Source organism: Macaca nemestrina, chromosome 20, assembly GCF_043159975.1.
Source record: "Macaca nemestrina isolate mMacNem1 chromosome 20, mMacNem.hap1, whole genome shotgun sequence".
Lineage (NCBI taxonomy): Eukaryota > Metazoa > Chordata > Mammalia > Primates > Cercopithecidae > Macaca > Macaca nemestrina.
This window is the reverse complement of record NC_092144.1, coordinates 11,977,457-12,005,437: the sequence shown is the minus strand read 5'-3', so window position 1 is coordinate 12,005,437 and position 27,981 is coordinate 11,977,457. Positions and strand designations below refer to the sequence as shown.

At 54.0% G+C, this 27,981-nt stretch overlaps 1 protein-coding gene and 2 non-coding genes across 10 annotated transcripts; all 3 read left to right on the top strand.

The window, feature by feature from the left end:
- Positions 1-2: 2 nt before the first annotated feature.
- Positions 3-27,627, top strand: LOC105466615 (transportin 2). Of its 8 annotated transcripts, none has more exons than XM_011715747.3 (26): positions 3-224; positions 630-741; positions 2,984-3,095; positions 5,268-5,343; positions 5,427-5,576; positions 10,193-10,299; positions 10,393-10,526; positions 10,606-10,687; positions 10,761-10,883; positions 10,991-11,109; positions 14,268-14,328; positions 14,420-14,585; positions 14,791-14,943; positions 19,061-19,286; positions 19,490-19,661; positions 20,084-20,170; positions 20,253-20,360; positions 20,455-20,613; positions 22,982-23,069; positions 23,253-23,351; positions 23,878-23,973; positions 24,663-24,768; positions 24,989-25,088; positions 25,168-25,242; positions 25,383-25,510; positions 25,593-27,627. In XM_011715747.3, the coding sequence occupies exons 3-25, from the start codon at positions 2,997-2,999 to the stop codon at positions 25,488-25,490; spliced, it is 2,694 nt and encodes an 897-aa protein (XP_011714049.1). In that variant the 5' UTR covers positions 3-224; positions 630-741; positions 2,984-2,996; the 3' UTR covers positions 25,491-25,510; positions 25,593-27,627. The 8 variants fall into 8 exon arrangements, with proteins under 8 accessions (XP_011714049.1, XP_070942351.1, XP_011714440.1 ...); XM_071086250.1 differs by having other exon boundaries at positions 5-224; positions 24,693-24,768; XM_011716138.2 differs by lacking the exons at positions 3-224; positions 630-741 and adding an exon at positions 1,346-1,498 and having other exon boundaries at positions 24,693-24,768.
- On the top strand, positions 19,338-19,407 carry LOC112427615 (small nucleolar RNA SNORD41). Its single transcript, XR_003019309.1, has one exon. It is a non-coding gene; the product is annotated as a small nucleolar RNA SNORD41 (small nucleolar RNA).
- LOC139360565 (small nucleolar RNA ZL2) lies at positions 23,111-23,184 on the top strand. The gene has a single exon (XR_011618043.1). It is a non-coding gene; the product is annotated as a small nucleolar RNA ZL2 (small nucleolar RNA).
- Positions 27,628-27,981: the final 354 nt, after the last annotated feature.

Genomic DNA, 27,981 nt, shown 5'->3' with positions numbered 1-27,981 from the left:
GAGGCCTTTACGCATGCGTTTGTGGCGGCTTTCTGCACGTGTTTCTCAGCCCAGGTTTCAGTCCAGCGCCAACTGGCTACCTCGGAATCCCAACTGCTCCTTTAGGGTGTCTTCCTCGATTCTTCGAGTGGAGTTAGGCGCCTGCCGACACTTCCCTAACCTTGGAGGCCCAGTACTTGCTTTTCATGAATGAACGCAGCCGGGACTGACTTTGCCTACGGCGAGTGGGTTGAGATAGCGGTTCCCCTCCTTCAGGCAGGGGCAGAAATTGACCTGTGCCTCTCGAGGGTCAAAAAGTTCCTCAGATCAGGGCTGGGTTGTTCTTTGGGATTAGCGCCGGTGAATTCATTAAATATCGGCTTAGGGAGGGGCTGAATACAGTAAAAGAACAGCCTTGAACCTTGGAGGGTAAAGCCACGTTTTTAAGGAACAAGTTAGAGCTGGCCAGGTCATGCTTAACTTGGATGATCTCTAATCGCGCGAACTGCTCTTTAACCCATTTGACAAGTGGGGAAACTGAGGCTTCAAGTGGCAGGAGGTCTCCCACTTTGTTATCGGCAGGGCAGGGAGGGGAAACCAGGACGTTCCAGGGTCTCCAGCTCTTTACCATCTGCTCCTCTCTCGAGAAGGAAAAACGGTGTCCTACTGTCTTCAGACGTCGCAAGGATCGCGAAGATTTCTTTCTTCATGACCCTGCTCTTGCCAGAATTTCCTGCGCTGTTCCACCTCATTCAACTTCAGGTAGGGAAAGGGATGAGGCCTGGTTCAAAGTTTATTAGTTCATTTCGTTTTATTCAAAAATGTATATCCTTGTGGCTTTTTTATCTCCTTGTAAAAACTGCCCAACAGTACGGGAAAATAATGCAAAAATTGGTGGAGGCTTCTGTAGGAACCCGGCTTGTCTCAGGCACTTACTTTGTCCTGCTTTCTTTCCTTTGTCTCTGGGCTGTAAAGACCATGCTCAACTCTTTCCTTACGCGCACACAGCGTACTCCTCCCAAGTACCTCTGGATGGGGGAAGGGAGGCATATTTCAATTTTTAGTGGAGGAAGGTGACAAGGAGGTCGCAGGCTCTGGCCGAGGGGTTCCTGGATCCATCACACACAGAAAGTCCCCACGCGCTATCAAACTCCTGGTTGCAACTAAAGAGCTTGCGGTCAGGTCAGTGTAAAATGCTGGGAAAACGAGACACTGGGAGGACCGGCCGGCTAGAGAGGCCAAAGAAACGGCAACTCTTTCGTCACGTGACCGGGCCTCGTCTCAGCCCGGGTTTCCCAAGTGCCAGGGCACGTGTGAAGGTTGAACCTTCCGATTGGCTCGGCGGGACCAGTTTGAACAGAGTACGGAAGCCGCGGCGGCTCACCTACGGCCGCGTTTTTCTTTTTTTTCTTTCTTTCTTTTTTTTTTTTTTTTAATTCTCTCTCTTTGGCTCCCTCCTTCCGCGCGAGTCTCTGGAGAAGCCGCAGCGCGAGTTGCCGCCGCTGCTGCCCGGGGCCGGGTAAGTGGGCCTCACTCAGCCCGACCCTCTTGGCCCCGGCTTGCGTCGACCCCCGCCGGGCACCGGGCCTGCGCCGCGCGCGGCCCGGGCGTCGGGGCCGCGCCCGACCGGGAAAGGCCGGGAACCCGGTTGGGCCAGATCCTCCTGGCTGCTAGAACGGGTCGGGCGGGGGAGGGGGGGAACTGAGCAGAGCTTAGGGGGTGGGGCCTCGAAGCCAGGCCATGTCGGGGCTCAGCAAGAAGAGGGCCAGTGGGACTGCTGGGGTCGGGCTGGAGGGGATCTGATTGGGGGAAGCGTCTGGGGACTGCTTGGGGCCTGATTGGGGGACGTCGCGAGGATCGGGTGTGTGTAGGGGCCTGTTTCGGTGGGGCTTGGTTGGGTCTGATTGGGGGAGGCCGCACTGAAAAGTTGAGCGGGGAGGGGGGAGGGGAGCTTGTTGGGCCCTGACAGGGAGGGGCGTCAGACTTCGGCCTAGAGGGTTTTCCTGGATCTGACTTCGAGGCGTCGCTGGGATCCGTTGAGGGGAATGCCCCGGGGGGTGTTCACCCAGGCCGAACTGGGGGAGGCTGCAAGGATCGGGCCAGGGGGTTACCGACACGAGGTGGTGGGGGACTCGGCCGAACTTGACTGGGAGAGGCAACAGAGATCCGTCAGCAGGGGTTACTGCTGACTGGGTTGGAGGAGATTTCAGGGAGAGCCTTGGCCAGACCTGATTGGGAAAGGCGACTGGGATCTGTCCAGGGGGCTCCTATAGTGGGTTGGTCGGGCTTGGCTGGCTCTCATTCGAAGAGGCAACAGAGACCTATCTGGGGACTGCTTTGGGCCTGATTAAGGGGAATTCTTAGAATTTGGCTAGGCCACAGAGAGGGATATCTGGCATCTGCTGAGCTTGAAGGGCAGGAACAGGGGACAGGAGAGATCAGGACGATCGTCTTGGGACGGTGCATCTGGGGAAGCTCAGAAATTGGACTAGGGCAGGAGGCCTCTGGGATTTGGCAGAGGTTAAGGGCCGAGTGTCGGGGGAAGGGGGCTCTTCAGGGACTGTGCCTGCACGGAAGAGACCACGGGGGCTGGGGCGCTATCACGGTCTGGGGCGGGGCCCCTGGATGTGGAGGCGGCTGGGCCCTCGCCCAGCCGCTGCGAGGGAGGTAGAAGCCTTCGGGCTCGGAGCCGGGGTCGGCGGCATGGGCCACCCTGGGACGAGGGCTCTTCGCTGGGTCCCGTGAGGATCCGCCGGGCCCCGCCGCCGCCGCCTGTGGCCCGCTTCCACATCCCCCCTCCCGCGCTCCCGAGCCCGCGACTGCGCGGCCGAGGATGGCGCAGCTGGCGGGGACCCCGCACTTGGGCGGGCGTGGATCGGAGGCCTCCGCCTGTCCGCCGAGGGCGTTCCCGTCGTCATGCGGCCACCGCGGCCTCAGGGGCTCCACCTGGGTCTCACACGGAGCCCCAGAGACCCAGCGCTGACCCCGGCCCCTACCCCCGCAGCTTGCCTTGCGCCATGGACTGGCAGCCAGACGAGCAGGGCCTGCAGCAGGTCCTGCAGCTGCTCAAAGACTCACAGTCGCCCAACACAGCCACTCAGCGCATCGTGCAGGATGTATCCTTCCTTCCTTCTGGGGCTGGGGGAACCGGGTAGATGTATGCAGTTTCCAAAGGCCAGAGAGAGAAAGAAAGGGACTGACTCCCCCAGTCCCCAGATTTTTTCTGCTGTGAGGAGGATCTGCCCTGGACAGAGAAGGATTAGAATTCCTGGGTCCCATTTCCAGAGCTGTGGGGATTGTTATGGAAAATGATGAAAATTCCTAATGTTCATTGAACGCCAGCATCTACTCCATTAGCTGTTAAAGTAGGCCCTGGCCCTCACAGGGTGGCTCATGCCTGTAATCAGAGCACTTTGGTAGGCCGAGGCAGGTAGATTGCTTGAGCCCAGGAGTTTGAGACCAGCCTGGGCAATATAGGGAGACTCCCCCATCTCTACAAAAAATAGAAAAAATAGCTGGGTGTGGTGGCATGCACATGTAGTCCCAGCTACTTGGGAGGATGAAGTGAGAGGATGGCTAGAGCCCAGGAGGTAGAGGTTGAGGTGAGTTGAGATTGTGCTACTGTACTCCAGCCATCCTGGGCGACAGAGCCAGACCACATCTCAAAAAAAAGATATAGGCCAGGCGCGGTGGCTCATGCCTGTAATCCCAGCACTTTGGGAGGCCGAGGTGGATGGATCGCCTGAGGTCAGGAGTTTTGAGACCAGCCTGGCCAACATGGAGAAACCCTGTCTCTACTAAAAATACAAAAATCAAGCCAGATGTGGTGGCAGAAGCCTGTAATCTCAGCTAGTCAGGAGGCTGAGGCAGGAGAATCACTTGAACCTGGGAGGTGGAGGTTGTAGTGAGCCAAGATCGCGCCACTGCACTCCAGCCTAAGTGACAAGAGTGAGAGTCTGTCTCAAAATAAATAAATACATAAATGTTTAAACCATGAGCATGACTCATTCCAAAATCTGGATTCCCTCTTTTTTTTTTTTTTTTTTTTTTGAGACGAGTCTCACGCTGTTGCCCAGGCTGGAGTGCAGTGGCGCGATCTCGGCTCACTGCAAGCTCCGCCTCCCGGGTTCCCGCCATTCTCCTGCCTCAGCCTCCTGAGTAGCTGGGACTACAGGCGCCCGCCACCGCGCCCGGCTAATTTTTTGTATTTTTAGTAGAGACGGGGTTTCACTGTGGTCTCGATCTCCTGACCTTGTGATCCGCCCGCCTCGGCCTCCCAAAGTGCTGGGATTACAGGCTTGAGCCACCGCGCCCGGCCTTTTTTTTTTTTTTTTTTTAAAAAAAGGTACCATGGCCTGTTACTGGGGAGAGCTGACTAGTAGCTGCCACTTTTTTTTTTTTTTTTTTTGAGACGGAGTCTTGCTCTGTCGGCCAGGCTGGAGTGCAGTGGCCGGATCTCAGCTCACTGCAAGCTCCGCCTCCCGGGTTCACGCCATCCTCCTGCCTCAGCCTCCCGAGTAGCTGGGACTACAGGCGTACGCCACCTCGCCCGGCTAGTTTTTTGTATTTTTTAGTAGAGACGGGGTTTCACCGGGTTAGCCAGGATGGTCTCGATCTCCTGACCTTGTGATCCGCCCATCTCAGCCTCCCAAAGTGCTGGGATTACAGGCTTGAGCCAACGCGCCCGGCGTAGCTGCCACTTTAAGAGGAGTGGGATTCTCCTTCCCTCTTCTGCTCTGGCTGGGTCTTCAGGAGTAGATGGGAAACTCAGACATTTCCACCCAACTCCTTGTATGATTTTTTTTTTTTTTGAGATGGAGTCTTGTTCTGTCGCCCAGACTGGATTGCAGTGGCGTGATCTTGGCTCACTGCAACCTTCACCTGCTGGGTTCAAGCAATTCTGCCTCAGCCTCCCAAGTAGCTGGGAATAGAGGCACGCACACATCATGCCCGGCTAATTTTTTTGTATGTTTAGTAGAGATGCGTTTCACCATGCTGGCCAGGCTAGTCTTGACCTTGTGATCCGCCCACCTCAGCCTCCCAAAAAGTGCTGGGATTACAGATGTGAGCCACCGCGCCCAGCCCCTTGTATGAATTTGACGTGTCTGAGGTGCTCTGTGTCATTGTGGGCTTATTACGGAGTGGTGTCATTGTGGGCTTATTAGGGAGTGGGATCCCCCAGGAGCTAGCAGCCGGGTCCCAGTGGTCAGAGATAGTGTCAGGTACATAGTGAGGGGGCCTGGCCGGGGGAAGGCCTCTGTCTTCCAAGTCCCTTAACAGCCTGGCAGAAACTCAAACAACTCAATCAGTTTCCTGACTTCAACAACTACCTGATTTTCGTCCTGACCAGACTCAAGTCAGAAGGTACGCCCTCTGCTCCCTTCCATGCGATCGGGACCCTGCTTTCTCCCCCGTGGGCCCCTGAACCTCAGCCTTCCTCCTCCCAGATGAGCCCACGCGCTCTCTTAGCGGCCTCATCCTCAAGAACAACGTGAAGGCGCACTATCAGAGCTTCCCACCCCCTGTGGCAGACTTCATCAAACAGGAGTGTCTCAACAACATTGGCGACGCCTCCTCGCTCATCCGAGCCACGATTGGTGAGAGGGGCAGCGGGGGTTGGCCTCTGAGAACACACTGAACTCTCACTCTCAGACAAGAGGCTTCTCAGCATGTTAAGTGTAGTGCTTCATGGAATGCTCCAGCACCTTCTGTGGTAGTACTATTACTATTGCCATTTGATAGATGAGGAAGCTGAGGCACTGAGCTATTAAGAGACCTGTCTGAGTAAGCAGCAGAAGTCAGAAACAGCTGAGGCAGCACAGGGCCACGCTCTGGAAGCACTCCCTCCTGAAACAGTCCTTCTTGCCTCTGAGACAGTCATGCAACATCTAGAACTTTGTTTTTGTTTTTTGTTTTTTTTTGTTTTTTGTTTTTGTTTTTGTTTTTGTTTTTGAGACGGAGTCTCGCTCTGTCACCCAGGCTGGAGTGCGGTGGCCGGATCTCAGCTCACTGCAAGCTCTGCCTCCCGGGTTCACGCCATTCTCCTGCCTCAGCCTCCCGAGTAGCTGGGACTATAGGCGCCCGCCACCTCGCCCGGCTAGTTTTTTGTATTTTTTAGTAGAGACGGGGTTTCACCGTGTCAGCCAGGATGGTCTGGATCTCCTGACCTCGTGATCCGCCCGTCTCGGCCTCCCAAAGTGCTGGGATTACAGGCGTGAGCCACCGCGCCCGGCCAACATCTAGAACTTTGTATTAGGCCTTGGGCTGAGTGCTAAGGGTATAGCAGTTAAAATACGCAGGTATTCATGTTTCAGGTGCAACGTGAATTAGGTTTTCAGCAGACCCTTTTCTGACTCTTGGAAGGTGGCCTGAGGAAGTTACAGAAAGATGACTAAGAATTGGCCGGGCGCGGTGGCTCACACCTGTAATCCCAGCACCTTTGGGAGGCTGGGGTAGGCAAATCACCTGAGATTGAGTTCAAGACCAGCCTAGCCAACATGGTGAAACTCTGTCTCTACTTAAAAATACAAAAAACTGGCCGGGCGCGGTGGCTCAAGCTTGTAATCCCAGCACTTTGGAAGGCCGAGACGGGCGGATCACGAGGTCAGGAGATCGAGACCATCCTGGCTAACACGGTGAAACCCCGTCTCTAAAAAAATACAAAAAACTAGCCGGGCACGGTGGCGGGCGCCTGTAGTCCCAACTACTTGGGAGGCTGAGGCAGGAGAATGGCGTGAACCCAGGAGGCGGAGCTTGCAGTGAGCTGAGATCCGGCCACTGCACTCCAGCCTGGGCGGGAGAGCGAGACTCCGTCTCAAAACGAAAAAAACAAAAAAAAACAAAAAAAAAACAAAAAACTTAGCTGGCCAGGCACAGTGGCTCACGCCTGTAATTCCAGCACTTTGGGAGGCCGAGGTGGGCAGATCATGAGGTCAGGAAATCGAGACCATCCTGGCCAAGATGGTGAAACCCTGTCTCTACTAAAAATACAAAAAATTAGCTGGGCATGGTGGTGGGCGCCTGTAGTCCCAGCTACTCGGGAGGCTGAGGCAGGAGAATTGCTTGAACCCAGGAGTTGGAGGTTACAGTGAGACGAGATGGTGCCACCGCACTCCTGCCTGGCAATAGAGCAAGACTCCATCTCAAAAAAAAAAAAACAAAAAATTAGCTGGGCATGGTGGTGAACATCTATAATCCCAGCTACTCAGGAGGCTGAGGCAGAAGAATCGCTTGAACCCAGGAGGCAGAGGTTGCAGTGAGCCGAGGTTGCGGCACTACACTCCAGCCTGGGCGACGGAGCAAGACTCCATCTCAAAAAAAAAAAAAAAAAATGACTTTTGGCTGGGCGTGGTAATTCACGCCTATAGTCCTAGCACTTTGGGAGGCCGAGGCAGGTGGATCACTTGAGGTCAGGAGTTGGAGACCAGCCTGGCCTACATGGTGAAACTCCATTTCTACTAAAAATACAAAAAATTAGCTGGGAATTGTAGCTTGGTGGGGTACCTGTAATCCCAGCTACTTGGGGGGCTGAGGCAGGAGAATGGCGTGAGCCCGGGAGGCGGAGGTTGCAGTGAGCCTAGATCACACCACTGTACTCTATCCTGGGCAATGGAGTGAGATTCCATCTGAAAAATAAAAAGTGACTTTTAGTCCCGCAAAAACCCCCAGACCAGTAGTATAGGATCTGGACTTCCTGAGCTCATTCTATGTGCCAGGCTCTTCGCTAAGTCATTGAAACTTACTGATAACCAGGCTGAGCGCGGTGGCTCACGCCTCTAATCCCAGCACTTCAGGTGGATCACCTGAGGTCAGGAGTTTGAGACCAGCCTGGCCAACATGGCGAAACTCTATCTCTACTAAAAATATGAAAATTTGCTGGGTGTGGCAACGGGCACCTGTAATCCCAACTGCTTCAGAGGCTGAGGCAGGAGAATTACATGAACCTGGGAGGTGGAGGCTGCAGTGAGCTAAGATTGCGCCACTGCACTCCAGCCTGGACTACAGAGTGAGACTCCATCTCAAAAAAAAAAAAGAGAAAAATAAACCTACTGATAACCTTAGTTAGGAGGCTGGTTTTCTTTTTTTTTTTTTGAGATGGAGTCTCGCTCTGTTGCCCAGGCTGGAGTGCAGTGGCGCGATCTCGGCTCACTGCAAGCTCCGCCTCTGGGGTTCATGCCATTCTCCTGCCTCGACCTCCCGAGTAGCTGGGACTACAGGCGCCCGCCACCGCATCCGGCTAGTTTTTTGTATTTTTAGTAGAGACAGGGTTTCACCGTGTTAGCCAGGATGGTCTCGATCTCCTGACCTCGTGATCCGCCCGTCTCGGCCTCCCAAAGTGCTGGGATTACAGGCGTGAGCCACCGCGCGTGTCCGAGGCTGGTTTTCTTTATCTCTTCTGAGGGCTGGAAGCGCTGAGGCGCAGAGAGTGAGGAGATGTGGCTAAGGTTCCACAGTCCTCACTATACCTACCCACTGTAGGGAGCACCTCTCTCTCATGGACAGTTTCCACCCTTGGGAAACAGTGCCATCTTGTGGCAGTAAATAACCATCTCTGCACTTAACAGAACCCATATCCAGCTCTGTCACCAGATACGTGCACTGTCCTGGCACCTCAGATGCCTGCTGTATGTGACTCCTGGATGTCTAATAGGCAGTACAAGCATCCCTGCCACCTTCCTGCCTTACCTCCTTTCCCTCTCTCCCCTCCCACTCTCTGCCCAGCCCCAGTGGCTCCTTACCTATCTGTTAGCACATCATGCCTGTCCTTACGCCAGGCCTTCGCACCATAGAGTCCTCTGCCTGAGATGCCCTTTTCCCAGAGACCTGGATGATTCCTCCCTTGCCTGCTTCACCTCCTTCAGGTCTTGCCTCGATATCAAGATGTCACCTCAATGAGGCCTGCTCTGGCCACCCAATTTAAAGTTGCTAGCTTCACCTACAGCCCTTTCTCACCATCTTTTCTGCTATATTTCTCCCCTTAGTCCTTGGCATGTGGCCCCTCCTAGTTGTTTGTTTTTGTTTTGGTTTTTTGAAATGGAGTCTTGCTCCGTCCCAGGCTGGAGTGCCGTGGCGCGATCTCCGCTCACTGCAACCTCCGCCTCCCAAGTTCAAGCAGTTCTCCTGTCTCAGCCTCCCGAGTAGCTGGGATTACTGGTGCCCCCCACCACAGCCAGCTAATTTTTGTATTTTTAGTAGAGACGGGGTTTTGCCATGTTGGCCAGGCTGGTGTGGAACTCCTGACCTCAAGTGATCCACCCACCTAGGTCCCCTAAAATGCTGGGATTACATGCATGAGCCAGCTATGCACGGCCCCTCCCAGTTTTTTTGCTAATTTATCTTTACTTCGTAGCTTACTTCCAGCTCCCAAGGGTGAGGATTTTGTGTTTTGCTCTGTGCTGTGCTTTAGGGCCTGGAACAGAGTTGACTCACAGTAAGGTTCAGGGTGCTTACTGAGTCAAGGAGTACCCTTCTACCTATGTCAAGGCCAGGAGCGGTGGCTCACGCCTGTAATCTCAGTGCTTTTGGAGGCCGAGGCAGGAGGATTGCTTGAGGCCACGAGTTTCAGGCCAGCCTGGGCAACATAGTGAGATCCCATCTCTACAAAAAATGTTAAAAATTAGTTGGGCATGGTGGCATGTGCCTGCAGTCCCAGCGACTCAGGAGGCTGAGGCGGGAAGATGGCTTGAGGCCAGGAGTTCGAGGCTGCTGGGAACTATGATTGTGCCACAGCAGTCCAGCCTGGGCAGCAGAGCAAACTCTATCTCTTAAAAAAAAAAAAAAAAACAGGCCGGGCGCGGTGGCTCAAGCCTGTAATTCCAGCACTTTGGGTGGCCGAGACGGGCGGATCACGAGGTCAGGAGATCGAGACCATCCTGGCTAACATGGTGAAACCCCGTCTCTACTAAAAAATACAAAAAACTAGCTGGGCGAGGTGGCGGGCGCCTGTAGTCCCAGCTACTCGGGAGGCTGAGGCAGGAGAATGGCATGAACCCGGGAGGCGGAGCTTGCAGTGAGCTGAGATCCGGCCGCTGCACTCCAGCCTGGGCGACAGAGCCAGACTCCGTCTCAAAAAAAAAAAAAAAAAAAGGGGGGGATGTGGAGGGCATACATGGGCTAGGGGACAGAAAGGCAGCACTGGGGGTGCCCAGTGGGAGGGGAGGTGCTGGGCAGCCCCCGCCCGGCCTCAGGCAGCGTCCTTTCCTGGCCGCCCCAGGCATTCTCATCACCACCATCGCTTCCAAGGGTGAGCTGCAGATGTGGCCCGAGCTGCTGCCCCAGCTCTGCAACCTGCTCAACTCGGAGGATTACAACACTTGTGAGGTAGGCGAGAAGCCATAGATGGCCGGAGCGGGTATGGGGGGCTGGGACCACCACCCACCACCCACCTTTGTCTCTCTGCCCCTCTGCACTCAGGGAGCCTTTGGAGCCCTGCAGAAGATCTGCGAAGACTCATCAGAGCTTCTGGACAGTGACGCGCTCAACAGGCCCCTCAACATCATGATCCCCAAGTTCCTGCAGTTCTTCAAGCACTGCAGTCCCAAGATCCGGTGGGTGCAGCTCTCTGGGGGCTTCAGGGAGCCTGGAGTGGGCAGGTTCAGGGTGACCCGTGTGTCTGCTCCCCGCCAGGTCCCACGCCATCGCCTGCGTGAACCAGTTCATCATGGACCGGGCTCAGGCGCTGATGGACAATATTGACACCTTCATTGAGGTGGGACGCTGGGCTAGGGGTGGACAGGGTGAGGACCAAGGGCCCCTACAGCTGACCCTTTTCCTCCCTGCAGCACCTATTTGCCCTGGCCGTGGATGATGACCCCGAGGTGCGGAAGAATGTGTGCCGCGCCCTGGTGATGCTTCTGGAAGTGCGGATCGACAGGCTCATCCCCCACATGCACAGCATCATCCAGGTGTGCATGGTCGAGGCCAGCCCAGGCAGGCAGGCAAGGGGCCGGTGGCAAGGGTCAGGGAGCCACCCCTACCCAGGCCGGGCCTCAGCTTCTCCCCGCTATCACAGTACATGCTGCAGAGGACCCAGGACCATGACGAGAACGTTGCCCTTGAGGCCTGTGAGTTCTGGCTGACGCTGGCCGAGCAGCCCATCTGCAAGGAAGTCCTGGCCTCCCATCTGGTCCAGTGAGTACTGCTGCTGTCTACTGTCCCACCCCAGCTTCGACCCCTTTCTATGCCTCTGCCTTCCCTTCTGGTCACCTGCTATGCTTCTCTCAGTCCACATCCTTGTCAGTTTATATTCAGTGTATATTTATGTGTAAGTGGCAACAATGCCACTTTTTAAAGACTTCAAAATTAGGTAACTGTTAGGTGGAAAGAAACGAAAAATCAATGGCCGTGCACGGTGGCCGACGCATGTAATCCCAGCATTTTGGGAGGCTGAGGCATGGCGGTCACGAGGTCGGGAGATCGAGACCAGCCTGGCTAACATGGTGAAACCCCATTTCTACTAAAAATACGAAAAATTAGCTGGGTGTGGTGGCCCACGCCTGTAGTCCCAGCCACTCAGGAGGGTGAGGCAGGAGAATCGCTTGAACCCGGGAGGCTGACGTTGCAGTGAGCCAAGGTCACACCACTGCACTCCAGCCTGGGCGATAGAGCAAGACTCCATCTCAAAAAAAAAAAAAAAAAAATCAACAAAGGCTTCAGGTGTGGCTGTATCCAGGAGCTCAAAGGATATGAAAGGCATCTATGTGGTCTCAGATCTGCTTCCCTTGTGTTGGCTTCATTCTTAGGCACATAGGTACAACCTTCCCTCTGGGTAGTGCTGTAGCCTTCTGTGCCCTTGCAGCTTAGGAACTTCCGAGTAAAGCAATTTTTGACCAGTGCTTCCAACAAAAGTCCTAAAACTAACCCTCCTTGACAAACTTGGATTGCTTGCCTCTCTCCAAATAATTTTTTTTCCTTTTTATTTCAAGACAAAGTTTTGCTCTGTCATCCAGGCTGGAGTGGAGTGGCATACTTATGGCTCACTGCAGCCTTGACCTCCCAGCTGAAGCAATCCTCCTACCTCAGCCTCCCAAGTAGCTGGGATTATAGGCACATCCCACCACACCCAGCTAATCTTTTCTAAGTTTTAGTAGAGATGAGGTCTTGCTAAGTTGCCCAGGCTGGTCTCGAACCCCTGGCCTCAAGCAATCCTGTCTTGGTCTCCTAAAGTGTTGAGATTACAGGCACGAGTCACTGCACCCAGCCCCCAAGTCATTGTTATTACTATTTTTTAATTTTTGTTTTTGAGGTGAAGTCTCGCTCTGCTGCCCAGGCTGGAGTGCAGTGGCACGATCTCGGCTCACTGCAACCTCTGCCTCCCAGGTTCAAGAGATTCTTCTGCCTCAGCCTCCTGAGTAGCTGGGATTACAGGTGCCTGCTACCATGGTCAGCTAATTTTTGTATTTTTAGTAGAGATGGGGTTTCACCATATTGGTCAGGCTGGTCTCAAACTCCTGAGCTCGTGATCCGCCCCCCTCGGCCTCCCAAAGTGCTGGGATTACAGTCGTGAACCACTGCGCCTGGCCTTATTTATTTATTTATTTATTTGTTTGTTTGTTTAAAACACAGAGTCTCACTCTGTCTCCCAGGCTGGGGTGTAGTGGCATGATCTTGGCTCACTGTGACCTTCATCTCCCCGGATTCTCCTGCCTCCTGAGTAGCTGAGACTACAGGCGTGTGCCACCAAGCCCGGCTGATTTTATGTATTTTTAGTAGAGACAGGGTTTCACCGTGTTAGCCAGGATGGTTCAAGTGATTCTCTTGCCTCAGCCTCCTTAGTAGCTGGGATTACAGGTGCTTGCCACCATGCTCAGATAATTTTTGTATTTTTAGTAGAGACGGGGTTTCACCATGTTGTTCAGGCTGGTTTCAAACTCCTGAGCTCGTGATCTGCCTGCCTTAGCCTCCCAAAGTGCTGGGATTACAGGCGTGAGCCACCGTGCCAGGCCAATTTTTTATTTTTAGTAAAGACTGGTTTTCACCATGTTGGCCAGGCTAGTCTCGAACTCCTGACCTTGCGTTCTGCCCACTTCGGCCTCCCAAAGTGCTAGGATTACAGGCGTGAGTCACTGCTCCCAGCATATTTTTGTATTTTTATTTATTTATTTATTTATCATTCATTAAAGGTGAGGTCTCACTATATTGCCCAGACTGGTCTCAAACTTATGGTCTCAGGCAATCCTCCTGCATTGGTCTCACAAAGTGCTAAAATGACAGGTGTGAGCTCCCATGCCCGGCCCCAAATTATTACTGATAACACTCTAGGGCTGGGTGGACGGCTCCTGGGGAGTGATGAGACCTAGATCAGCAGGTGATGAAGGCTCTGTCACTTCCAACTCTGGGCTGCAACTGAGGGGCTGGCTGCCTAGTCTGTTTGCTCCCCTACCCTGGCTCGTCTCTGCCCTGTCTCAGGAAAGTGGCCAGGAATAGGAGTGCACGTCCCTGCCTTAATGTTGTGCTAGGGACTGGGCACCACACCAAGATTTTCAGTGTATTCAGGGGTCTGTAATTCACTGAGCGGCCAGGCCTGGGTCTAGAGCTTTCCTGCAGGCTGAGTGCCATGGCTCACGCTCTAATCCTAGCACTTTAGGAGGCTGAGGCAGGAGGATTGCATGAACCCAGGAGTGTGAGGCTGTGGTGAGCTGTGATTGCACCAGTGTACTCCAGCCTGGGTGATACGATTAGACCCTGCTTCTTAAAAAAAAAAAAAAAAAAAGCCTTTCTTTGGAGGCAGGAGCGGCATCATTTATATCTTTTTTTTTTTTTTTTTTTTTTTTTGAGATGGAGTCTCGCTCTGTCGCCCAGGCTGGAGTGCAGTGGCCGGATCTCAGCTCACTGCAAGCTCCGCCTCCCGGGTTCGCGCCATTCTCCTGCCTCAGCCTCCCGAGTAGCTGGGACTACAGGCGCCCGCCACCTCGCCCGGCTAGTTTTTTGTATTTTTTTTTAGTAGAGACGGGGTTTCACCGTGTTAGCCAGGATGGTCTCAATCTCCTGACCTCGTGATCCGCCCGTCTCAGCCTCCCAAAGTGCTGGGATTACAGGCTTGAGCCACCGCGCCCGGCCCATCATTTATATCTTAATCATAGAGACAGAGACCAGGTTCTGATAATTCCCCAGAGGGAAATGGATCTATGTGCACCTAGCAGTATCATCATGCTCTGCAGGGTCTGCTCTGTGGCTGATTGGTGGGCTGGTCACCCTTTTGGCACCTGTTTGCCTCCTCCCCAAGCTGTGCCTCCTCCCAACTTTTGCCATGGCCCCTGCATCCCCATAAACAGCCCCTCTCTGTGCAGGTTGATCCCCATCTTGGTGAATGGGATGAAGTACTCGGAAATTGACATCATCCTGCTCAAGGTCAGGCAGGGCCCACTCAGCAAGGGTGGGCGTGGTCATGGGTGTCATGGCTGTGGTCCCCAAAGTACTTAACAGTCTGCCTGTCCCCCAGGGGGATGTGGAGGAGGACGAGGCTGTCCCTGACAGTGAGCAGGACATCAAGCCACGCTTCCACAAATCACGCACGGTGACACTGCCCCACGAGGCTGAGCGGCCTGATGGCTCCGAGGACGCGGAGGATGACGACGATGATGATGCTCTCTCCGACTGGAATTTGAGTGTGTGCCCCTACCTGGGGGTGGGGGTGGGGTGGCAAGCCCAGGACTCCCTCTTGGGAGGTGACTGGAAGCTGAGGCAGAAGCTGATTAGAAGCTGATCGTGAAGATTCTGATCATGATCTCTGATCCTGGGAGTACAGTCAAGGAGGTCGACCACCTGCCTGAGGGGCCGCCCTGAGCCTTCCCGTTATCTCCCCTTCCCCAGGGAAGTGCTCAGCGGCCGCACTGGACGTCCTCGCCAATGTCTTTCGGGAGGAACTGCTGCCCCACCTACTCCCGCTACTCAAAGGCCTCCTCTTCCACCCCGAGTGGGTGGTCAAGGAATCGGGCATCCTGGTGCTGGGAGCCATTGCCGAGGGTGAGTGCACCTAATCTCTGAGCCCCATGCTGGCATGAGACTGTAGGGCTGGCCCACATTACTAGCCACACCAAAGGCTCAGTTCTTTCTGGAGGCCTACTCACCCCACTCCAGACAGCTCTGAGATCTCTATTCTCCCCTTGGTTTTGGGCCTGAAAGGATCCCCTGGAATCCCACAATGCAAGGCCTCTTGTTCATTCTCAGAGGCAGGCAGTTCTTTCATGTTGTAAGCATAATTACAGCAACAACGATAATAACAGCAGGCACAGCTGCATGCTTGCCCCGTGCACTTATATAGACAAACATCCTTGGCCCTCACCAGCACCTGATGAGGTGGTTGCCGGATCCCAGTTTCAAAGATGGGGAAACTGAGGTACAGAAAGATTGATGCCAGTTCCTTACAGTCACCCAGGGTGCATCTGGGCCTTAAACCTGTTCCTGGCTGCCAGGCTGGCCTGCCAGAATCAGTAGTAAACCGTGGTAGGTGGTGTTTCATCAAATTCAACCCGGTGTCCTGTAATCGGTGGGGTTTTCAGGCTCCCATGGTCCCGATGGGACATAAAACTTGTTACAGGAGGGCTTTGTGAGTCCGTTGGAGGCATGATATGCCATTGCCTTAGCATCCAAACCTGTGCCAAAAATTTCAGGCATGGCAGCAAAAACCCTCAACCTTGTAAGCTTTCAACATTTGTTTAAAATTTGTCTAGTTACTGTGGTGCACGCCTGTAATCCCAGCTACTCAGGAGGCTGAAGCAGGCCAATTGCTTTAGCCCAGGAGTCTGAGACCAGCCTGGGCAACGTAGGGAGACCCTCTTTCTGCAAAAATTGTTTTAAAAAGGCCAGGTGTGGTGGCTCATGTCTGTAATCCTTGAACTTTGGAAGGCTGAGGCAGGCAGATCGTTTGAGCCCAGGTGTTCAAGACCAGCCTAGGCAATATAGTGAGACCTCATATCTACCAAAAAAAACCCTTAAAAACCTGATAAAATTAGCCAGCATGGTGGTAAGTTCCTGTAGTCCCAACTAATTGGGAGGCTGAGGTGAGAGGTCAAGGCTGCAGTGAGCCATGATTGCGCCACTGCATTCCAGCATGGGGAACAGAGTGAGACCCTGTCTCCAAAAAAAATTTGTCTAAGGAAATGTTTCGACATGTATTATGTGTTTAATGTATCTGATATCTCATGTTAATAGGGTATATATCACGCAATACGCTTGTATATGTTAATAGATTACATAAGCTGTGTTATCTATTTTTTTGAGACCGAGTCTTGCTCTCTCGCCAGGCTGGAGTTCAGTGGCATGATTGATCTCAGCTTACTGCAACCTCTGCCTCCCAGGTTCAAGTGATTCTCCTGCCTCAGCTTCCCGAGTAGCTGGGACTACAGGTGCATGCCACCATGCCCAGCTAATTTTTTCATATTTTTAGTAGAGACAGGGTTTCACCACCTTGGCCAGATGGTCTCGATCTCCTGACCTCATGTTCTACCTGCCTTGGCCTCCCAAAGTGCTGGGATTACAGGTGTGAACCACGTTGCCCAGCCAGCCACTGCGCCTGGCCTCTTTTTTTTCTTTTTTTGAGACAGTGTCTCACTCTTATCGCCCAGGCTGGAGTGCAATGGCATGATCTCGGCTCACTGCAACAATACTCCTGACCTTGTGTTGCATGAGCTCCTGGGTTTAAGCAGTTCTCCTGCCACAGCCTCCAGAGTAGCTTGGGATTACAGGAATCCTCTACCAAGCCTGGCTAATTTCCTTTTTTTTTTTTTTTTTTGAGACAGAGTTTCACTCTTACTGTCCAGGCTGGAGTGCAATGGCGCAGTCTTGGCTCACTGCAGCCTCCACCTCCCGGGTTCAAGAGTTTCTCCTGCCTCAGCCTCCCGAGTAGTTGGAATTATAGGCGTCCACCACCATGCCTGGCTGATTTTTTTGTAGTTTTAGCAGAGACGGGGTTTCTTTCACCATGTTGACCAAGCTGGTTTCGAACTCCTGATCTCAGGTGATCCATCCACCTCAGCTTCCCAGAGTGCTGGGATTACAGGCGTGAGCCACCGCACCCAGCCTGTATTACATGTTTATGGTAAAAATATCTATAGGAGTTGAGCTCAAACTGGTAAACATAGATCTTGTGTCTTGGATTGTTGGGGGATGTGCTATTATCTTCGTTCTCTTTACATAAAAGAGCAGTGTTCGTGATCTTTTAAAAAAAAAAAAAAAAAAGGCTGGGTGTGGTGGCTCAAGCCTGTAATCTCAACACTCTGGGAGGCGAAGGTGGGTGGATCACCTGATGTCAGGGTTTCAAGACCAGCATGGCCAACATGGTAACACCCCACCTCTACTAAAAATACAAAAATTAGCCAGGTGTGGTGGCACATACCTGTAGTCCTAGCTATTGGGAGGCTGAGGCACGAGAATCACTTGAACCTGGGAGGCAGAGGTTGCAGTGAGCGGAGATCACACCACTGCACTCCTCCCTGGGGGACACAGCGAGACTCTGTGTCAAATAAAACATTAAAACATTTTTTTTTTTTTTTTTGAGACGGAGTCTTGCTCTGTCGCCCAGGCTGGAGTGCAGTGGCCAGATCTCAGCGCACTGCAAGCTCCGCCTCCCGGGTTTACGCCATTCTCCTGCCTCAGCCTCCCGAGTAGCTGGGACTACAGGCGCCGCCACCTCGCCCGGCTAGTTTTTTGTATTTTTAGTAGAGACGGGGTTTCACCGTGTTAGCCAGGATGGTCTCGATCTCCTGACCTCGTGATCCGCCCGCCTCGGCCTCCCAAAGTGCTGGGATTACAGGCTTGAGCCACCGCGCCCGGCCAAAACATTTTTTAAAAGGGCTGGGCAGTGGCTCATGCTTGTAATCTCAGCACTTTGGGAGGCCATGGTGGGTGAATCAACTAAGGTCAGGAGTTCGAGACCAGCCTGGCTAACACGGTGAAACCCCGTCTATACTAAAAATAGGAAAAATTAGCTATGAGTGGTGGCAGGCGCCTGTGGTCCCAGCTACTCGGGAGGTTGAGGCAGGAGAATTGCTTGAACGAGGGAGGCGGAGGTTGCAGTGAGCTGAGATTATGCAACTACACTTCAGCTTGGGCAACAGAGCAAGACTCTGTCTCAAAAAAAAAAAAAAATTAAAAAGTTAAACAAAAATAACATGAAATAGAAAAATCACAAACGACCAGGCACCTATAATCACAGCAATCTGGGAGGCTGAGGCTGGGGGATCATGTGAGGTCAGGATTTTGAGACCAGTCTGGCCAACATGGTGAAACCCCTCTACTAAACCATCTCTACTAAAAATATAAAAATTGGTTGGGTATGGTGGCAGGTGCCTGTAATCCCAGCTACTTGGGAGGCTGAGGCAGGAAAATCACTTGGGAGGCAGAGACTGCAGTGAGCCGAGATCACGCCGTTGCACTCTAGCCTGGGCAACGGAGCAAGACTCCATCTCAAAAAAAAGAAAATCACAAACATCTTAAGAACTGTTTCAAATGCAAAGTACCCTTATTCCATTTGGGTCACTGCTGCCCCATAAAACCCCACTCACTATGTAAGGGAGCCAATTTTGAATTAATGCATGACCAGATAAACTAACATGGGGCTCTTTGGCTGGGCGCGGTGGCTCACGCCTGTAATCCTAACACTTTGGAAGGCCAAGGCGGGTGGATCACGAGGTCAGGAGACCGAGAGCATCCCAGTCAACATGGTAAAACCCCGTCTCTACTAAAAATACAAAAAATTCCCTGGGCATGGTGTCAGGGGACTGTAATCCCAGCTACTCGGGAGGCTGAGGCAGGAGAATTGTTTGAACCATGAGGTGAAGGTTGTGGTGAGTCAAGATCGTACCACTGCACTCCAGCCTGGGCGACAGAGTGAGACTCTGCCTCAAAAAAAAATAAAGGTAACCTGGGGCTTTGGGATGAGAGGCTTCTGCTGTTTCCCCTCCTGCGCCTGCCTTTCCCTGGCTCTGTGAAATGAGTCTGGGTCAGTGATTTAACCTCTAAGCCTCAGTTTCCCTATATGTTGTATGCGGCTGACTCTCTCTCCATAGGGTGGGTGTAGCTGGGCCTAGCTTGCTCCTGGGGCCCAGGCAAACTGCCCCCTCCTGGTTCCCTTTCCTTGTAGGCTGCATGCAGGGCATGGTGCCCTACCTGCCCGAGCTGATCCCGCACCTGATCCAGTGCCTGTCGGATAAGAAGGCCTTGGTCCGCTCCATCGCCTGCTGGACGCTGAGCCGCTATGCCCACTGGGTGGTCAGCCAGCCGCCCGACATGCACCTCAAGCCCCTGATGACAGAGCTGCTCAAACGCATCCTGGATGGCAACAAGAGGGTGCAGGAGGCGGCCTGCAGGTGACCCTGGACCCCTGATCCCACAGCCCCCACTCTCCCCCAGCCACCCCCTGGGAAGTGATGACACCTGTGACTGTTGATGTGTCACTGATTTCTCTCGTATTCGTACTGGCTGATCCTGAGTTGCCCTTCCCCACTGCCCATGGCCCAGTGCCACCTGCCATGGTCCACTGAGCCCCCCGCCTCATCCTCCCTCCTGCCAGTGCTTTCGCCACCCTGGAGGAAGAGGCCTGCACGGAGCTGGTGCCCTACCTCAGCTACATCCTGGACACACTCGTCTTTGCCTTTGGGAAATACCAGCACAAGAACCTGCTCATCCTCTACGACGCCATTGGCACCCTGGCCGACTCTGTAGGCCACCACCTCAACCAGCCGGTGAGACCCCAGAGCGGCTCCTGCCTCCTGATCCCTGTGCCCCTGGGCATCCAGTGACCTGGTGGCAACCCCGTGTTGCATGCCAGGGACGTGGCCATGACCTCGGCAGGCAGACAGACAGACCCGGCCCTGCCCTCGCCCTGCTCCCAGTCTAGTGGGGGAGAAAGACAGTTATGAGACAGCGTGGTAAGTGCTGTGCTTCGGGAACCAGGAGGCGGTGACCCAGGCTCCCAGGGGGGTGGGGTGGGGAGGACAGTGCTTGGACAGGTGAGAAGAATGAAGGCCTCCAGGTCTGGCCAGATGACAGGCCTTTCAGGATTCCATGAGCAAGGCGCTCAGGCCTCATCACTCGGGCAACAGGTGCCTGAGTCACAGTCTGCCACCCCGACCCAGGGAGCGCCAATTTCATGCTCCCTCTCCAGGAATACATCCAGAAGTTGATGCCCCCACTGATCCAGAAGTGGAATGAGCTCAAGGACGAAGACAAGGACCTCTTCCCCCTGCTGGAGGTGAGTGGGCTCCTGCCCCTCTCCCGAAGCCCATCCTGCCCACCCCGCCTGAGTTCTCCCCATCTGCCTTCCTCCCTGCCAGTGTCTGTCATCAGTGGCCACCGCCCTGCAGAGTGGCTTCCTGCCTTACTGTGAGCCCGTTTACCAGCGCTGCGTCACCCTGGTGCAGAAGACGCTGGCTCAGGCCATGGTGAGCACCCCCACGCCCATCACCTATGCTTCTGCATTGGCCTGCCTCGGGCCTGCTCTCCACTCACCCTTGCCCCGTCCCCATCTGTGTCTAGATGTACACCCAGCACCCCGAGCAGTATGAGGCTCCCGACAAGGACTTCATGATCGTAGCGCTGGATCTGCTCAGCGGCCTGGCTGAGGGCCTGGGTGGTCACGTGGAGCAGCTGGTGGCCCGCAGCAACATCATGACACTGCTGTTCCAGTGCATGCAGGTGGGTGGGGACCTGGACAGTGATGACACCCAGCAGCCTGCGTGGGCTGCCCCTGGCGGGGACTCAGGGCCTGGTTGTGCGCAAAGAAAATCAGGGAAAAGGGGCTGTTCTAATTATTTTAAACAGTGATCCTGGAGGCTGAAGCGGGAGGATGGCTTGAGCCCAGGTGTTTGAGACCAGCCTGGGCAACATAATGAGACCCCAGTTCTAAAATTTAAAAATTTTTTTTTTTTTTTTTTTTTTTTGAGACGGAGTCTTGCTCTGTCGCCCAGGCTGGAGTGCAGTGGCCGGATCTCAGCTCACTGCAAGCTCCGCCTCCCAGGTTCACGCCATTCTCCTGCCTCAGCCTCCCGAGTTGCTGGGACTACAGGCGCCCGCCACCTCGCCCAGCTAGTTTTTTGTATTTTTTAGTAGAGACGGGGTTTCACTGTGTTAGCCAGGATGGTCTCGATCTCCTGACCTCGTGATCCGCCCGCCTCGGCCTCCCAAAGTGCTGGGATTATAGGCTTGAGCCACTGCGCCCAGCCCAAAAAACTTTTTTTAAAAAAGCAAACGGTATTGAAAATAGAAAATATGAGGCCAAGCGCTCATGCCTGTAATCCAGCACTTTGGGAGACCGTGGCAGGTGAATCACTTGAGGTCAGGATTTTGAGACTAGCCTGGCCAACATGGTGAAATCCTGTCTCTACTAAACATACAAAAATTAGCCAGGCATAGTGGCGGGTGCCTCTAATCCCAGCTACTTGGGAGGCTGAGGCAGGAGAATTGCTTGAACCCAGGAAGCAGAGGTTGCAGTGAGCTGAGATCATGCCACTGTATTCAAGACTGGACAATAGAGTGAGCCTCCGTCTCTTTCAAAAAAAAAAAAAAAGAAAACATGAAAGCCCAAGTCCCTGCCCCAGCACAGTTGGCTCTCCATATCTGTGGGTTCTACATCCCAAGATTCAAGCAACCTCAGACTGAAAATACTCAGAGGGGGCCGGGCGCGGTGGCTCACGCCTGTAATCCCAGCACTTCGGGAGGCCAAGGTGGGCGGATCACAAGGTCAGGAGATCGAGACCATGGTGAAACCCCGTCTCTACTAAAAATAGAAAAAATTAGCCGGGCGCAGTGGTGGGTGCCTGTAGTCCCAGCTACTCGGGAGGCTGAGGCAGGAGAATGGCGTGAACCCGGGAGGCGGAGCTTGCAGTGAGCCGAGATTGCGCCACTGCACTCCAGCCTGGGCGACAGAGCGAGACTCCGTCTCAAAAAAAAAAAATAAATAAAAAAGAAAATACTCAGAGGGGCCGGGCGCGGTTGCTCAAGCCTGTAATCCCAGCACTTTGGGAGGCCGAGACGGGTGGATCACGAGGTCAGGAGATCGAGGCCATCCTAGCGAACATGGTGAAACCCCGTCTCTACTAAAAAAAATACAAAAAACTAGCCGGGCGAGGTGGTGGGCGCCTGTAGTCCCAGCTGCTCAGGAGGCTGAGGCAGGAGAATGGCGTAAACCCGGGAGGCAGAGCTTGCAGTGAGCTGAGATCGGGCCACTGCACTCCAGCCTGGGCGACAGAGCGAGACTCCGTCTCAAAAAAAAAAAAAAAAAGAAAATATTCAGAGGAAAAATTACATCTGTACTGAACACATACAGATGTTTGTTCTTGTTATTATTCCCTAAACAATACAGTATAACAACTATTCCCATACTGTTGACATTGTATTAGATATAAGTGACTTAGAGATGATACTAAGTGTACAGGAGAATGTGCATAGGTGCATATGCAAACAGTATGCCCCCCGCCCGTCCCCCACCTTTTTTTTGAGACAGAGTTTCACTCTGTCACCCAGGCCGGAGGGCAATGGTGCGATCTCAGCTCACTGCAACCTTCACCTCCCGGGTTCAAGCAGTTCTCCTGCCTCAGCCTCTCAAGAAACTGGGACTACAGGCATGTCCCACCATGCCTGGCTAACTTTCTTGTATTTTTAGTAAAGACAGGGTTTTGCCATGTTGGCCAGGCTGGTCTCAAACTCCTGACCTCAACTGATCTGCCTTCCTTGGCCTCCCAAAGCGCTGGAGATTATAGGCATGAGCCACTGCGCCCGGCCCTACCACTATGCCACTTTATATCAAGGACTTGCACATTCGTGGATTTTGATAGCTGCAGGGACCTGGGAAAGAATCCCCCATGGACACTGAGGGATGACCGTTGGGGCACTGCCATCTCCCATTTGCAGATGTGGACTGGAGGCTAGGGAGGTTAAGGAAAACCTAGGAGCCCTAGAACTGGAAAATGGCAGAGGCTGGACATGCACCAGGGACTGTGCCCCCTCAGCTGTCGTGGTTAGGAGGAGGGGAGCCCAGCCACACTGATATTTCTTGAATCCCCAGGACTCGATGCCTGAGGTCCGGCAGAGCTCCTTTGCCCTCCTGGGAGACCTCACCAAAGCCTGCTTCATCCATGTCAAGCCTTGTATTGGTACGACACTCACCTTGTCCCTAACCCATGACCCCAGCCCTGGCCTCAAGTGATGGAGAGCAATACCCAGGGATGACTGTGACATTGGGATGTATTCGTACTGTCTGATGGGGCCTGCTGGGCTAGGTCTGCAGCTTACCCCAGCTGGCCCTCCTGCTCAGCACTCCTGTTTCTCCCCACCAGCCGAGTTCATGCCCATTCTGGGCACCAACCTGAACCCAGAGTTCATCTCGGTCTGCAACAACGCCACCTGGGCCATTGGTGAAATCTGCATGCAGATGGGTGAGTGCCCTGCAAGTGGCAACAGGCCCCTCCCCATTAGCCTGTTCTCAACCTGGGGGCGGGAGCCTAGCTCTGACTGACAAGGGAAGTCTCTGGGGGCTCGTCATGGGTGGAGCCAAGCAGAAAGGTCATTTGTGATTGGCTTCACCAAAGAGAAGGGATAGGAGGGCTGTTCTGATTGGACCGTTTTGTGTAGTTGGCTAAAAGACTCACTCGGATTAATTGGGTGACTTTGGCCCTCACTCGAATTGATTGGGTCACTTTGGCTTCTTTTCCTTTGACTTGGGCAGCGTATTCTCACCTTAGCGACTCCAGAGAAGTCTCTGATGTTTGAAGGGTGTGGATCTGTCCCTGGTTGACCAGGGATTCTGGGTGGGGATTAGCCGGAGAAGGTCTTTTGTTCCCTCACTGGTAGTGGTTGGCCAGTCTCTGGTTAGAACTGGGGTGAGTGAGTGACGGGGGCAGCCCCGAGCCCCCCCTGTGGGTGAAGGGGGCTGTGCAGGGCTCTGATTGGGTGCTCCCCCAGGGGCAGAGATGCAGCCTTATGTGCAGATGGTCCTCAACAACCTGGTGGAGATCATTAACCGACCCAACACACCCAAGACACTGCTGGAAAACACAGGTGGGCACCCGGCCCCGCTGCTGCCTGCACCCCTGCCCGTCTTCTGGAGGTGGGGTTCTGGGCTCGGAGGGGCATCAGAAAGGGCCTTGTCAAGGAACCAAGGAGGGTGTCTGGAAGTAACTGGAAGGAGGCACTGGGAGAAGCCCCAAGAAAGATGCAGCCTCAGGCTGGGTGCAGTGGCTCACACCTGTAATCTCAGCACTTTGGGAGGCAGATCACCTGAGGTCAGGAGTTCAAGACCAGCCTGGCCAACATGGTGAAACCCCATCTCTATTAAAAAATACAAAAATTAACCGGGGGTGGTGGTGCGTGCCTGCAATCCCAGCTACTCAGGAGGCTGAGGCAGGTGAATCGCTTGAACCTGGGAGATGGAGGTTGTAGTAAGCCAAGATCATGCCACTGCACTCCAGCCTGGGCAATAGAGCAAGACTGTGTCTCAAAAACAAAACAAAACAACAACCAAAAAAACCAAAAAGGAAAGAAAGAAAAGGAAAGGGAAAGGAAAGAAAGATATATGCAGAGAGACCTGGGAAGAGACTCAGGTGTGATGGGGAGGACCCCTGGCTGGGCCAAGCTTGGGGGACCAGGGTGGCTGCAATAACCATTCCCTTGGGGCTCATGGGGCGGGGCTTGGTGCCTCGTGCCAGAGGCCCCGCCACGTACCGTCCCGGGGCCGCTCGGGGTTGCAGGTCGTCTGACGAGTCCCTCTGCCATTCCAGCCATCACCATCGGCCGCTTGGGCTATGTGTGCCCCCAGGAGGTGGCACCCATGCTGCAGCAGTTCATCCGGCCTTGGTGTGTGTCCACGTGTCAAGCCTGCTGTGTGGTGGGCGGGACGGGCCCAACTCCCTCCCTCACCTGTGCACTTCCAGCCCCATCTGCCTACTGACTCCCTGCCCTGCCCCACCCCCACAGATGCATGTCCCAGGCCCACTCACTGATCCCCAGTGACCCAGCCCTCCACAGATGCATGCCCTGCCTGCCCTCTGACTTCCAGCTGCTCACCTTCCCACAGGTGCACGTCCCTCAGGAACATCAGGGACAACGAGGAGAAGGACTCAGCCTTCCGCGGCATCTGCATGATGATCGGTGTCAACCCGGGGGGCGTTGTGCAGGTTGGGGCAGCTGGGCTCTGAGGGCAGGCGCGGGCGCTGGGCTCGGGCGGCCCCTCACCTGGGATCCGTCACATTTCAGGACTTTATTTTCTTCTGCGACGCTGTAGCCTCCTGGGTGAGCCCGAAGGATGACCTTCGGGACATGTTTTATAAGGTGAGGCTCTGGGCCCTGATCTAGTTCTGGGAGCAGGCAGGGGTGAGACCATCTGGTAACAACGGGGCCTCGGGTTGGGGGAAGAGGCGCACTCCCCTTGTTCTCCTCCTGCCTACCCCTCACCACCACCCTCCCCACAGATTCTCCACGGCTTCAAAGACCAAGTTGGGGAAGATAACTGGCAGCAGTTCTCTGAGCAATTCCCGCCGCTGCTCAAGGAGAGGCTGGCGGCTTTCTACGGGGTCTAGGTGATCATGGAGACTGCCAGGTGAGGAGGCCGCAGATGGCGAGCCAGCACTGTCTTGGGGGCCAAAGGATCCCAGACCATGACCTTCCTCCTCCCCCTGCAGGTTTCTGTCTGCGTTGTCGTTGGAGGGATTACTGGGGAGTGCGCTGCATCCAGAAGTCGCTGTGCCCTGGTTGAGGGGGGTTAGGGAGGAGTGAGTGGGACTCAAATCCAGATGCCTTCCCCGTCCGTCCGTCCGTCCGTCCACTTGCCCTCCTGGCAGGTGGGTGGGGCCACCATGCTCATCCTACAAATGGGGAGGTGGGGGGGACTTCTGGTGGGCAAGGGCCCCTGGGCTCTAATAGGGTCATCTCTGGCAGCCCACTTGGGCCAGCTACATGGGAGGGAGGAATCTACACAGCTGACCGAATCCAGCTTCGGATGAGGTGAGGGAGGAGCAGGTCAGGAAGGGGACCCTTGTAGGGACGCGTACACTCACACGGACACACGTGGCCACACGCATGTGCGAGTGCCATAACCGGCGAGGCTGGGCCAGCCGCTCCACCATTTCCCCGACTGCATGGAGACAGTAGAATTAGTGAACCCCTGAGTTAACCCGTAAGGCCTTCCGTGTAACCTGCATCTAGAGTTTAAGAAGCTTCTGCTGTTTTGCCGGAATTGGCGGTGACTGGGGAGGGCTGGGTGGGTGGGGGGCCTCAGGCGGGATCTCGGGGCGGGGGGAGGAGGATGGTGACCTTGGGGGTTGCCCTGTCAGCACGCACATGCTTGGGACCTGCTCCACACACTCCCTGCCAGCTTTGTTGCAGCCTCAGCTGGTGTGTCTCCGTCCTTGTCCTAGCCTAACTCGCAGGGTGAGAACCACTGGAGTGGCTGGGGCTGGCCAGAGGTCACCCTTTCTGCTTCCTGTGTGCTCCAGTGGCTTTTGAAGACACTGGGCTGGGACCTTTTTCCTGAAAAGAGCTGGGTGTAGCCAGAGCTTCTGGCACCTACCCCTAGCATCTCCCTCTATAAGCAGCTTCAGGGGCAGTCCGTTTCTCTGTGCTTCTGAAAGCCCCCTTCTTACGTTTCAGGCCCGAGTTTTAACTCAAGGGCCAGGGCAGGGGCATTTGATTGATGACGACAGAGGACACAGGTTTATGCTTTGCCAGCAAGAAGGAAAACCGAGGCTTGGCGGAAGGGAAAGGTGGTGTGTCCCCTGTTCCCTACTCCATCTCCCTGGGACTTCCTGCTCATCATAGTACCCAGTGAGCCCAGAGATCCTACTAGACTGGGTCAGCAATTCTAGAGAACCTTCCGGAATAGTCTGGGGACACGGTCAAGGTGGCAGGGGCTCCCCTAGAGAGGGTGGGGGTGTAGTTATTTCCCAGTTGGTCAGAAAACTGGGCCCTTAGCATTTTTTCCCTTTTTTTTCCTTCCTTGCTTTTTACTTCTTTGGGGAGCCCCTTGTGTTTTGGAGTTTGACTGGAGTCTCGCATCCTGGGGCCTGCTCCATCCATTCCTCCTGGGCCCCAGACCCTCCATCCTAGCCCTGTGTCTTTCCAGAGGCAGGGTCAGGCCCCGCCTCTATTCCAAGGGGCACTCAGTACACATTCCATAAATTAGCTGGGTGTCCCTGCCCGCCCACCCCATGAAACTTGAGCAGGTCTCTGGAAGCCATTTGTTTAAAAAAAAAAAAAAAAAAAAAAAAGTTTTAAAAATACCTTTAATTTTCTGGTAATTCCAGTTCTTTGGAGCATCCTCTGCTGGGTCTTGGGGTGTGTGGATGGATTGGCTGTCTGATGGGATTGGTAACCCCTCACTACTCAAGATGCGGGGATACAAACACCTTCAGGGAAGGGGAGCCTGGTTCTTCTCGTTTTCCTTTTTTTTTTTTTTTTTAAAAACTATTTAATTTTTTAATTTATTTTTGGTTATTTTTTGCACAATGAAGTTTCAGCTTCTCAACCTTCTCCCCTAACCAGGGCTGTGGACCCAGACTGGCCTTGAGCCACAGTCCCTCTTTCCCTCTTCACCCTCTTCCCCCTGCGGGCTCCCGGGTCTGTCCATTTGTTACTGTGCTGTGCTGGAGATTGGCGCCGAGGTGGCGTGATATTCCACTTGTGTAGAACTTTGTTGAGTAAAGATCAGTTTCTTGTGAACTCCTTAGTCTGTGGCTTCGTGTGTCCTTGGCTTTGGTAGTAAAGAAATGTGGGGGGCACCCGGGATACTTGAGAGTGGGAAGATAGATGAATGTGAAAGATGGAAGATTAAATTCATAACATATATGAAATGTGCAGCTCATTCTCTGGGACTTCAACTCACTAAGGGTGAGCCATTAGTATCACAGCCCAGGTTCAAGACGCCCCTCTGCCGTACTCTAAACGGAGTGGTAAGGGCTGAGGCCTTGCCGCACTCTTATCATCAGCTAACCCTGGGTCAAGGTTTTCGTGGAAGGCTCAGCCCAGCCCCAGGCCTGAGGGAAATTTATTTATTTATTTATTTATTTATTATTA

Excerpts from the sequence above, each read along its gene's own strand:
- LOC105466615 (XM_011715747.3), top strand. The coding sequence starts at position 2,997 with ATGGACTGGCAGCCAGACGAGCAGGGCCTGCAGCAGGTCCTGCAGCTG. Across the intron at positions 5,577-10,192 it reads GCTCATCCGAGCCACGATTG|GCATTCTCATCACCACCATC; the intron begins GTGAGAGGGGCA and ends TGGCCGCCCCAG. Across the intron at positions 25,243-25,382 it reads TTCGGGACATGTTTTATAAG|ATTCTCCACGGCTTCAAAGA; the intron begins GTGAGGCTCTGG and ends CCCTCCCCACAG.